The following is a 12,197-nucleotide window of genomic DNA, read 5'->3' as shown; positions in this document are numbered from 1 at the left end:
GCAAGTATCCTTACAAAAGCCTGTAAGTTCTATTAGTAAGGTATGTGTATTGTTTAAAGAATGTGACACTAGTTTGGATTTTTTTCTCCGTGGCGAAGGAACAGCACTCGCTAGTCAACTCATTGACAACTGCCCACAGACTTTTTTCCAAGACTCCCAGTAATCCAGGGTCTTTTCCAGTGTGGCATCTTTGATGTGGAATCTGCAGCATCTGTGAACAGTGCAAGCAACAGCGATTGAAATACCTTCACTGAGAAACACAGAGCCCAAATCAGCCAGGATACAACAGGAAGAGTCCAAACCAGAAAGTATAAAACAGGAAGTTTAAGTAAGATTTAAATAATCTAGTGAAAGCAAAAACAATTGGGAAGTATAGATGGGATTAATGATGAGAGTTAAACAGAAAAAGCTTTTTAAAATTATTTATTTATTTATTTTTAAAAATAATTTTATTCTCCCACTTTTCACATTTTCTCCCAAATTTACACCCAATAATAAACAACAATCAGTAACGAATGCAATGTCAATCCCCATATCAATGACAACGATCCCATCCTCCTACCAAACCCCCAAACATAAGCCCACATGTTAACATAAACAAATGATAAAAAGGAATCACTCATAGTCACCATTAACATAAAAAATACCCTCCTCCCAGCCATCACCCCCCCTAATGTTCGATGTATTCCAATTCTCGAAAGTGCAAAATGAATAACGCCCATGAATTGTAGAACCCCTCCAAAATAATTTATTTTTACAAAGAATTTGCACCATTAATTTTCTTCTGAGGGAATGAGATCCTGCATCTACAAAATTAGTTTTCAGGGCCACATAAATTGTTCTAGTGAGGAAGTACTGCAAGTTCACACCATTACACTGATTGCAGAGCTGAATCTTATTGACAAAGACTGGAACAATACATCCTTAGAAGAATTAGGATATTTCTGACAGCAACGTCTGGATTTGTGTGTTTAACAGGCATGGGGGTCAGAATTGCTGTCAGATTCACCCCGTAATAATTGTAGGTGCTAATAGCCTCGCTGTTATTGTAACAAAATCCAGGCAATAAATTGCCTCTATGAATTACCAGTAATTTATCTTTAATATGGCTAATAGCAAAATTGTTAAACAGCTGTGGGAGTTTCAGGCTTTAGAAAGTTTTTAGCAGTGTAGATTTTGATTGGCCATAACATTGTCTGCAGGATTGGGCAGCACAGTGGCATAGTGGTTAGCACTGCTGTCAGGAACCCAGGTTCGATTCCAACCCTGTGGTCTTGGGTCTGTGTGGAGTTTACACATTCTCACCGTTTCTGTGTGGGTTCCTCCGGGTGCTCCGGTTTACTCCCGCAGTCCAAAATGTACAGGTTAGGTGGATTGGCCATTCTAAATTGCCCTTAGGTTAGGTGGGGTTGCCAGGGACTGGGGTGGTGCAGACTCAATGGGCCGAAAGGTCTCCTTCTACACTGTAGGGATTCTATGATTCTATGAAGATGCCACTGCATAATTTCACAGGCAGATAAGACACTTGAACTATATATTTGGTTCCTTCTGATGCTTGCTACCAGAGAGTCTGTATAGAGTTCTGAACGCAGCATTTGGAGATTTTGTCAAATTAAATGCAGGGAGATCACAGGACGTTTGCCTTATTATCTTGCTGCATAGCTTATTGATTTTTTTTTTCTTTAGGAGAGAAGCTTTGAATTTGAGTTTGTTTAATTTTTCCCAAGTCACAGTAAATTATGAAAATACCCCAACTAAACATCATGAAGCTTTCAGGCCTAAAGCTGTCCATCAGACTCGATGAGAGTGCTTTATGCGTGTTTCCACCTAATGATGTCTTGCTATTTTTTTTATCTTGTTCCTTCAAAAGTCAATAAACCTTTGCCTGAATGATAATATATTCTCTATACTGCATAAAGTTACAACGGCTAGTGTTTTTGATTTTGGTCTGGTCAGGTAAACAATTGGATTGTATTATCCCTTAATCAATACTTACAAAACAAGAGATTAAACTTTGTCCTGACTGAATGAATTTCAGTTTGATGCACAGTTAATGGCTATACGTGGAATGATTTGGGAAGGATTCATTGTTATTCCAGTGGATAAAAGAAGACATTAAAGCTGAATTGAATAAGATATAATAATATTGGAATTAGCAAATATCAGTCTTGGCTGAGTGCTGGTGTTCTTCCCTTTCAAATATAGGGGTGATTTTCAACATGCGTTTGCTGTCAGAGAGAACAGCGAAGCAGGTGGAAAATCTGAAGAGAATTGGGAAACTCGATTTTCTCCAGAGAGATCGTGTTCCCTGATTTTTCCTGCGCTTCGCTGGTGATGTAACAAAAATCCCACCCACCAAGGGTGATACCTCATTTTAATGAATTTCAATCAATTTTAATATTATTAATGGGCCTACGCACGGGAGAGGGTTTGAGAATTTTTTTTTTCCAATTAAGGGGCAATTTAGCACGCCCAATCCACCTAACCTGCACATCTTTGGGTTGTTGGGGTGAAACCCACGCAAACACGGGGAGAATGTGCAAACTCCACATGGACAGTGACCCAGAGCCGGGATAGAACCTGGGACCTCGGCGCCGTAAGGCAGCAATGCTAACCACTGCACCACCGTGCTACCCAAACCACAGAGGATTAGAGAATTAACAATTTTAAATTTCTGAGCGCGCATCCAACCTGATGAAAGCAAGATTGGGGTAGTTTTGGATTGTCGCGCATAGATCAAGCACACCTACAATGCTGTGCAGCTTTTGTGCTATACACTGTGCTATCGTAAAACCAGTCTCATATTTGCGATATGTCAGAAACTTATAACACAAGTAGTTTGCAGTTCAAGGATCTTTTTTGTGACTTACAGAGAAGAAAATATAGACAATATTATGTATTCCATCAAACCCTACTTGAAATGGCCTGATTGTTGAACAAGGAGTTTTATTTGGATTGCATTATACCTTTAAAAATCTTGGGCAGGATTCTCCGACCCCCCGCCGTGTCGGAGAATCGCTGGGGGCTGGCGTGAATCCCGCTCCCGCCGGCCGCCGAATCCTCCGGCACCGGATATTTGGCGGGGGCGGGAATCGCGCCGTGCCGGTCGGCAGGACCCCCCCCCCGGCAATTCTCCGGCCCGCGATGGGCCGAAGTCCCGCAGCTGTCATGCGAGTCCCGCTGGCGTGAATCAAATCACGTATCTTACCGGTGGGACTGGCGGCGTGGGCGGGACTCCGGGGTGGGGGGCGGGGCGATCTGGCCCCGAAGGGTGCCCCCACGGTGGCCTGGCCCACGATCGGGGCCCACCGATACGCGGGCGGGTCTGTGCTGTGGGGGCACTCTTTTCCCTCCGCCTCGGCCATAGCCTTCACCATGGCCAACGCAGAAGAGACCCCCCCTCCCTGCGCATGCGCAGGGATGACGTCAGCTGACGCTCCCGCGCATGCGCGGATTTCTGCTGGACGGCGAAGTCCTTTCGGCGCCAGCTGGCGTGGCCCCAAAGGCCTTCCACGCCAGCCAGTGGAGCGGAAACTACTCCGACGCGGGCCTAGCCCCTCACGGTGAGGGCTTGGCCCTTAAAGGTGCGGAGAAATCCGCACCTTTGGGGCGGCCCGACGCCGGAGTGGTTCATGCCACTCCATCCCACCGGGAACTCCCGCCCTGCCGCGTAGGGGAGAATCCCGGCCCATGTTCAACACCTTTGTCATCTTAAACATCATGTGGAGATGCCGGCGTTGGACTGGGGTGAGCACAGTACGAAGTCTTACAACACCAGGTTAAAGTCCAACAGGTTTGTTTCGATGTCACTAGCTTTCGGAGCGCTGCTCCTTCCTCAGGTGAAGGAGTTCCTCAGGTGTTTCCTTCACCTGAGGAAGGAGCAGCGCTCCGAAAGCTAGTGACATCGAAACAAACCTGTTGGACTTTAACCTGGTATCTTAAACATCATAAGACCATAAGACATAGGTGCAGAATTAAGCCACCCGGCCCATCAAGTCTGCTCTGCCATTCAATCATAGCTGATATTTTCTCATCCCCATTCTCCTGCCTTCTCCCCCTAACCCTGATCCCCTCATTAATCAAAAACCTATCTATCTCTGTCTTAAAGACACTCAGTGATTTGGCCTCCACAGCCTTCTGCTACAAATAGTTCCACAGATTCTCCACCCTCTGGCTGAAGAAATTCCTCATCTCTGTTTTAAAAGATCGTCTGTTTAGTCTGAGATTGTGCCCTCTGGTTCTAATTTTTTTCTACAATCATAGATCATAGAGTTATCATAGAATTTACAGTGCAGAAGGAGGCTATTTGGCCCATCGAGTCTGCACCGGCTCTTGGAAAGAGCAACCTACCCAAGGTCCACGCTTCCACCCTATCCCCATAACCCAATAATCTCACCCAACACTAAGGGCAATTTTGGACACTAAGGGCAAGTTAGCATGGCCAATCCACCTAACCTGCACATCTTTGGACTGTGGAGGAATCCGGAGCACCCGGGGGAAACCCACGCACACACGGGGAGAATGTGCAGACTCCGCACAGACAGTGACCCAAGCTGGGAATCGAACCTGGGACCCTGGAGCTGTGAAGCAATTGTGCTATCCACAATGCTACCGTGCTGCCCAAAGTGGAAACATCCTCTCCATGTCCACTCTACCCAGGCCTCGCAGTATCCTGTAAGTTTCAATAAGATCCCTCCTCATTCTTCAAAATTCCAACGAGTACAGACCCAGAATCCTCAACTGTTCCTCATACGACAAGCTCTTCATTCCAGGGATCATTCTTGTGAACCTCCTCTGCACCCTTTCCAAGGCTTGAACATCTTTCCTTCGATAATCGGCCCAAAACTGCTCACAAAATTCCAAATGGGTCTGACCAGAGCCTTACACAACCTCAGAAGTACATCCCTGCTTTTGTATTCTAGCCCTCTCGACGTGAATGCTAACATTGCATTTGCATAAGAGTTGATAGTTATCAAATCTGAAAAGATATTTCTGTCCACTAAATTACCACACGAGCAAAGTGGAAAATGTGTTATTAGATTAATTGTCTTGCAAAATTATTTGTCTCTTGTTTGTCTTGTGATCTGCAACTATCCTGAACGCAAAGAATATTTAATAGGGATTTATTCCAAAAATACAACTACTTCATGCAAAGTGGGAAATAATGTATATGTGCGCAAGACAAACATTTCCAAGGGAACATTTATTTTGTCTCTGAAGATTCACACAAATTACTAGTTTCCAGACATTCACGATGAGAAATAAATTTGGCTAGGGCTGATCACAGGAAGTTTTGCAACTACAATTACGTGCTCATTAACAATTCAGAACATTGATCTTTGTTTAAATTCTACTTACATCGACAGGAAAAAAAAATCACACATTGTGACACAAATGAAGATTAACTACGTCAGGACAAAAAATAAAGTGACTTAGATTGGAAGGGAAAAATCATTTTTATAGTGTCATCAGATTCTTGCCAGCAGGCAAGCAGCTGATCCACTTTATGACAAACAAGTCCATTGATCTGTACAGGCAATTAATTGTTCTTGTGGGCTAAACTAGGACCGTTTAGCCAACTACACGTGGTTGTAATCTTCGTATATTTGCTATTCAAAGTTTTTCTACTGTACGTACTATGACCCAGATGTTGTGGTGTGCTCACTGCTGACCTCAAAGAAAGCTACCCACAGGATCTAGCGATCTCTGTGGTGTGGATTTTACTTTCTCCCATGTGAATATTTCTGGCACCAATTATAAAGGATATCTGTTGTCCAGCAAAAGTGATGTCATCAAACAGGGTGACTAGCCAGTTACTTTGATGAATCCTCACTGGCAGCAAACTAAATTAAAATACATTTATCATTCTCTTAGGATTACGGTAGAAGTTGAAATATCAAAAACCTTCAAAATTATTATACAAAAACCTGTGGGACTTTTATAATTAAGGAGAAATTTGACATTTCACAAATAAACTTAAATTTTCCGGAGGTTTACAACCGTGGTATATGGCACACCCCACTGTGGGATTCCCAGCGGCGAGGGATACATTCAATGGGGACCAGAATGGTGGACCACCTCAGCTATCACAAAACGTGCAGTGGGATGCGCAGTAAATCCCACCCAGAAAACTAACTTTTCTGGGTCAGAAAAGTTGCTGGGCATTAAATTATGACTGAGTACAGCGTTTAAAAACTCTGCTGCCCCTCATTCAACAAGGGCTTTTACAGTGAGACTATTCGCAAGAGTAAAAGTCCAAGGCACGTGATTTCAAACGATTTCCACCTTTGGGGATTCCTATGGCAGAGCAGGAAATCACTGGCAGCAACTTCTGGATTTCCGCATTTAACTGTGCAGGTCCAGATGCCTGAAGTTGCTATCAGTTTCACAGTTATAATAATGGCGAATGCTGACATTTCACCATTGTTACAACCACAGCATTCAGGCCTATGTAGCTTCAGTTTACACAAGCACACGGCATGTGTTGCATTGTATGATTTTATTAGAGTTAATCTGAGCAGTAACTTAAGCCTCAAAATGCAACCTAGTTTTATGCACTAAAATCTTACCACCTGCTATGTTTTGTACCTCATAACCATGAGAACTGAACACCAATTTGAATTTAATCATTCTGCATATCTGTAATTATCAGCTACTTAAGGTACATTTCCATTTCCTGTTGTAAAATTCTCTCCCTGAATGTGTGACCATCACTGTGAATTTATGTTGATAACTTTTTGCATTCAATTCATAAGCAATATGTGAAAAATAATAAATATTCTCTTTTCAGGGAAGGGTGAAGCTTGTCTGTCACAGCGATGTAAGAAAATAATTCGGTGTTGAATGTGTCTGTGAATGTATTTTGAAAATGTTTTGTGCAGTGCAAGATTGTAACCGTTGTTTTTATAGACTGTTATTTTAGCTGAATTTTGGCATTCATTTTTCTTTTCATCTTTTCTGTACCAAAGGGCACGCAGCTTATTTTCAATGCTGCAAAAGAACTGGGGCAACTTTCCAAGCTAAAGGTAGGTGTGTAATGCATCTTAATACACATCATTACCCCTGTGACATGCAATCATCTACATGGTGAGGTTGCTTCTACAGTAGAATTCCTGTTGTTCAGTGAACACTATAATTCCAGCCCATTGTACAAAATAACATGTTGTGCAAGGACAATTTATTCCACCGATTTTGCTCTGTGTCTAAATAGAGTATATATACTTGCTGGACTAAAAGCTAAGCATATAAATGAAGCAATTACATGTCTTTCACTTGTTTCTCTCGTATCTCCTCTCATGTCAGCGCCAGGCTCATTTTATCCATGTTTTTAAATTAATATTCTACGAGGTAGTTTTAATTGTAATAGGTCATTGATAAATTATAACAACCTCCTGCACACTTTATCCTAATCCCCCTAAACTGTTGACCATGTGGGTTTCCACCTTCGCCCTCTTACAGTGAGAAAGGGTGATGATGGTAAAAGCGCACAAAAATTTGAAATGCTGCCATATCTTTGAATGTAGAAAATAACACTTAGCGAATATGTGTCATTTTTTGGAAGAAGAAAATGGTTAGAATTAATATAAGAAATTTAGCGCTAGTAGTATATGAAGGCAAGCAGCTTTTCTATCCTTACTTGTTTTGGTACTCATTTATAAGGTCTTTTGTACTTTCAGGATCATATGGTCAGAGAAGAAGCTAAAAGTCTTTCCCCCAAGCAGTGTGCTGTAGTGGAGCTTGCACTAGATACTATTAAGGTAACAGCTGTTTCAATTAATAAAAGCCTGAGGCTGAACTTTTGTTATTTTGATCAGAATGCTAATGTTGGGATTATTTCTGGGTTCGGACCCCACACTGTGCAAGTGTTTGATGCCCAATAGAATTTTAAGAAATGGCCAATTACTGGCTCGATGGCACGTTAGGTGTCCAATTAATGATGGTGGGCAAGCTCCTGAGACAGGAGGGCCAATAGAGCAGGTCCTCTAGCACTGAAAGATCACCAACCCCATAGTCTTGAGGTCAGTGCTGCTGCTGTAGGTAGGAGAAAGAGCGAGTTGCCCTCTGAAGAATGTTCAAAATGTTAATTGAAAAGTTGGCCACAATTGCCAGACCATCATTTTGGGGGAAACCCTCTCTAAAGGGCAACTGTCCCTATGGCTATCGTGGCTGTAGTGGAGGCTTAACATTAATGCTGGAGCACTGGCCCCTTGGTCTGGTTCCAGGAGGCCACCACCATTCATTGGCTGGGTCTCAGCCATAGTTGGCACGCCTTCACGTCGACTGAAAAACCTTGCAATCATCCCCACCCCCAGCCACTTCTGAAGCAGCCTCTTGTAAAATGATCTGGAGGCGGGCACGTGCTGATAGGCTGGCCAGTAGCGAGGATTTTCGAGCCTGCCTGCCTGCTGTCCCACCTCGACAACCAAATGAAAGTTCAACCCTTGGTTTCCTGTGTTAATAAATGCAATTGATGGCAGAGGCGGACTTTCAATGCAATACACTGCACCAGTCGGGGTGGGGGGAGGGAGGGGTGTGGAGTTCATTCGCAGAGGTGACTGTTGTGGTGGGAACACCATGGGAGCACTAATCAGAGCCTTTGTAGCTCTAAATTTGTCAACAGACAATACGGAACACATCGGGCTCTAATTGGTGGACTCCCTTTAGTGCGGAAAAACAGTTTGCCAGATGTTGACAGGTGATGGAGATTTAGAGCAGTTCAGACATAGGTCTCCTGAATTGGTGTTAAGTTTCTGAACTTTCATTGAGTAAGGGTGCTAAGCAGCAACCAGGTTTCTGGCATTCAGTCTGGCGGGCAGCCTGCAGCGTAAGTGAGGTCGCCGATCTAACATTGGAGTGCAAGACTGCAAAGCCTGCAGTGAGGAGGAGGTGCTAGCCAATGGCAGTCGAGTGAGAGGGCTGGGCAGCAACCAACGTCGTCTTTCTCCTTGTTGTTTTTGCATGTTGAATTTACTACCATTTTTGGTGTCAGTCATTTCGCTCACTGATGGGGGCGGGGCTCGATGTCATTGGGGGCGGGCTGCCACGTTAACAGGGAGCGGGGCGTGATGTGGGGCTCCCGCAAAGAGGAAGAGTGCGGGATCACCAATAGTGTAAGTCCACCTCTGCTTGATGGTCAGATTTGTATTTGTTATTACGAAGCAGCATAATACAGTATCGATATTCCTCAATGATTAACCAGATTTAACACAAAATTTACCAGAGAAACAGTCTATCAGACCATAAGACAATTGATAAAATGACTTGATGCAAGATGGAGAGATGTGGTAGTAGTTATCCATTAGTTAGGGTTGTAACTGAATCAGATCATGTTCTAATTCCAGTGGCAAATATTTCAGTCCAGTTTGTTTTTATTCAGTACCCACTAATAAATACATCAATATGAAGATTAGACCATCTTAACCATGGCTAATCTGATCACCTGTAGAGTTTATACACTGGACTTTGCAATTTCATACTCATTTATCCCTCAGTTATCTTTGCTTGATTTTCTTTATTGCTTACATTGTTTTGCTGAATAAATGTCATTTTCTATTTTTTTAATTTTGTATTATTTTTGTGTCCTTATTCTTGAAGTCCTTGTAGTAAAATAGTGAAAGCAATACTGGCCGTAATGCAAACTTGAGCCTCAGCCTCAAATTCAGAGCCATCTTGACTGATGCACTCCTAATTTGGATGATGAGTGTTCTGGCCAGTAGATGTTTATATATTATTTTTCTGGACTGTGAGTGGCTTTATCATTACAAAGTCAGACAACCCTTGTAATGTAGGTAACAGCCAAGTTGAACAAAAAGAATAATTGTCCATTGTTGGCTTGGTTTGGTGTTCTGCTTGGCGTCAAGGTGGCACAGTGGTTAGCACTGCTGCCTCACAGCGCCAGGGACCCAGGTTCGATTCCGACCTCGGGTGACTGTCTGCGTGGAGTTTGCATTTGCTCTCTGTGTCGGCATGAGTTTTTTCCATGCTCTCCAGTTTCCTCCACAGTCCAAAGGTGTGCAGGTTAGGTGAATTAGCCATGCTAATATTGCCCAACGGTTAGGTGGGTTTACAGGGATAGGAGCAGGGGATGGGTAGATAGGTAGAGTGCTCAATTGGAGCAAGGGCCAGTGCAGATTTGATGGGCTGAATGGTCTCTTTCTGTACTGTGGGGATTCTATGTGAAACATGAGTGTTGTGATCTTCAAATGAAATTCATGAAGTTGACTGAGAATCTTTAATGATTTAGCAATATTTCCATGCTGGTGGAGTTGGCCTGAAGAAGACCTTCTTAGAAAAGAGTCCAGACCTCCAATCTCTACGGTATGCTCTGTCGCTCTACACACAGGCTACTGACACCCTTATTAAAACATTTATCCAGTCTCAGTCATCTCAGGGTAAGTATAGCTTCAGTCTATCTGTTTCATTTGCTAGATGCACACCTGTTACCAGACAATCTTATCATTTTAGTCTGATTTGATTGCATATCCTGTAACATTTAGATAACTTTAAGGACCCTTTTAAGACGCATGATTGTGAAGGCTCACTATAAATGACCATATTAATAGATATTAAAAAGCGGTATTCTGGGAACAAATGCGCTGGGTCAAAATAAGCAGAAGAAATACTTGAATTACCATTATTGATTTGTCTTTGCCCTTGCCTTAATGTCCCTTGTTTGACCAACTCTGTCCCTTATTTCAACACAGTTGCACTGAAATATTCATCAACACCATTAACAGTGGCATGTATTTTGGTAATTTATGAGTGAAGTGTTTGCATTCTAAAACAATAAAGGAAGTCATGAATATATGTATTTACCTGTCTAATGTATGACATATTAATAGACTACTATGCTAAATTTAATTAGAAAACAACTAGATTTCCAGAAGTGTCAACATTATGGATCGTTAAGGAATCATTTTAAACAGTCATAACACATGAAAAGCTGTAGCTGTTATGCTTTATTGAACACACTACTTGCTGCCAAATGTCACCAACTCTGTAGGGTTGGGATGCGTTTATAGGGAGGCAGCGGTATTGCCACTTAACATATAATCCAGAGACCGAGGGCAAGATCTGGGAACCCGATTCAAATCTCAACACGGCAGATGGTGAAATTTAATAAGAAAGTCTGGAATTAAAAATCTAATGATGACCATGAAACCATCGTTGATTGTTGTAAAAACCCATCTGGTTCACTAATGTTCTTTAGGGAAGGAAATCTGCCATCTTTACTGGATCTGGCCTATATGTGACTCCAGACCCACAGCAATGTGGTTCATTCCCTCTGAAATGCTAACCCTATTGCTCGTCCAGCCAGTGACACCCACATCCCATAAATGAATTTAAAAATTATTTTATTAAGTATTTAATCATATTTATTCATCAAAGTGGGGCAGCACTATGGCACAGTGGTTAGCACTGCTGCATCACGTGCCGAGGTCCCAGGTTCGATCCCGGCTCTGGGTCACTGTTCGTGTGGAGTTTGCACATTCTCCCCGTGTTTGCATGGGTTTTCCCCCACAATCCAAAAAATGTGCAGGCTAGGTGGATTGGCCATGGTAAATTGCCCCTTAATTGGAAAAAATAAATTGGATACTCAAAAAAAACTTCTAAATTTGGTCATTTGCTGACTGACCAAACTATTTCTGACATTTGGAATGAATAAATTTCCATTTTTGTCAATATTATTTCTATGTGCATATATTGCAATCTTTGGGCCTTATGAAATGTATAGGGGCTTTGCACCTAAATCGCACCCATTTTGAGTAGCGTTTTTCCTTGCTTTTCCCATACTTATTTGCATGTAGCCAAATGCAAAATCTGCCATGAACTTGCACAATCATACATTTTAAAACATAGGGTGATATTTACCAGCTATTCAGGCTGGTGGGATATTCCAGTCCCACCAACAACGCACGGGTTTCCCGGTGACCAACGGCGGATCAGAAAATCCCACTGGTGGGCTGCCTCCGCCGTCGGAAAACACGCAGCGGGTTGGTCAGTAAATCCCACCCATAATCTTTTTTGAAGAAGCTTTTGCCTTAAAAAATATGGTTTGATTTGCCAAGTGGTAACTTGATAAAACTTGATTAACACAGCTGAAAATGGGTTCACCATGAAAATGAGCGTTTTAAATCACAGGGTGGCATTTTACCCATATTTAGCAGAGTGCCACAGCGAGCCGAAAAGGTGGCACT

General features: G+C 42.6%; 1 protein-coding gene across 1 annotated transcript in view; it reads left to right on the top strand.

Annotated features, from left to right (window-relative positions):
- The window catches only part of LOC140395097 (protein unc-13 homolog A-like), a 522,914-nt gene that overhangs the window by 472,024 nt on the left and 38,693 nt on the right, over positions 1 to 12,197 (top strand). The window contains exons 37-39 of the mRNA XM_072482511.1: positions 6,969 to 7,025; positions 7,677 to 7,757; positions 10,244 to 10,391. Of these exons, the coding sequence (XP_072338612.1) occupies positions 6,969 to 7,025; positions 7,677 to 7,757; positions 10,244 to 10,391 (286 nt within the window). The remainder of the gene's footprint in view (positions 1 to 6,968; positions 7,026 to 7,676; positions 7,758 to 10,243; positions 10,392 to 12,197) is intronic.

Source organism: Scyliorhinus torazame, chromosome 18 (genome assembly GCF_047496885.1).
Source record: "Scyliorhinus torazame isolate Kashiwa2021f chromosome 18, sScyTor2.1, whole genome shotgun sequence".
NCBI classification, from domain to species: Eukaryota; Metazoa; Chordata; class Chondrichthyes; order Carcharhiniformes; family Scyliorhinidae; genus Scyliorhinus; species Scyliorhinus torazame.
Note: the sequence above shows the minus strand (reverse complement) of the source record. Positions and strands in the feature narration are given on the sequence as shown.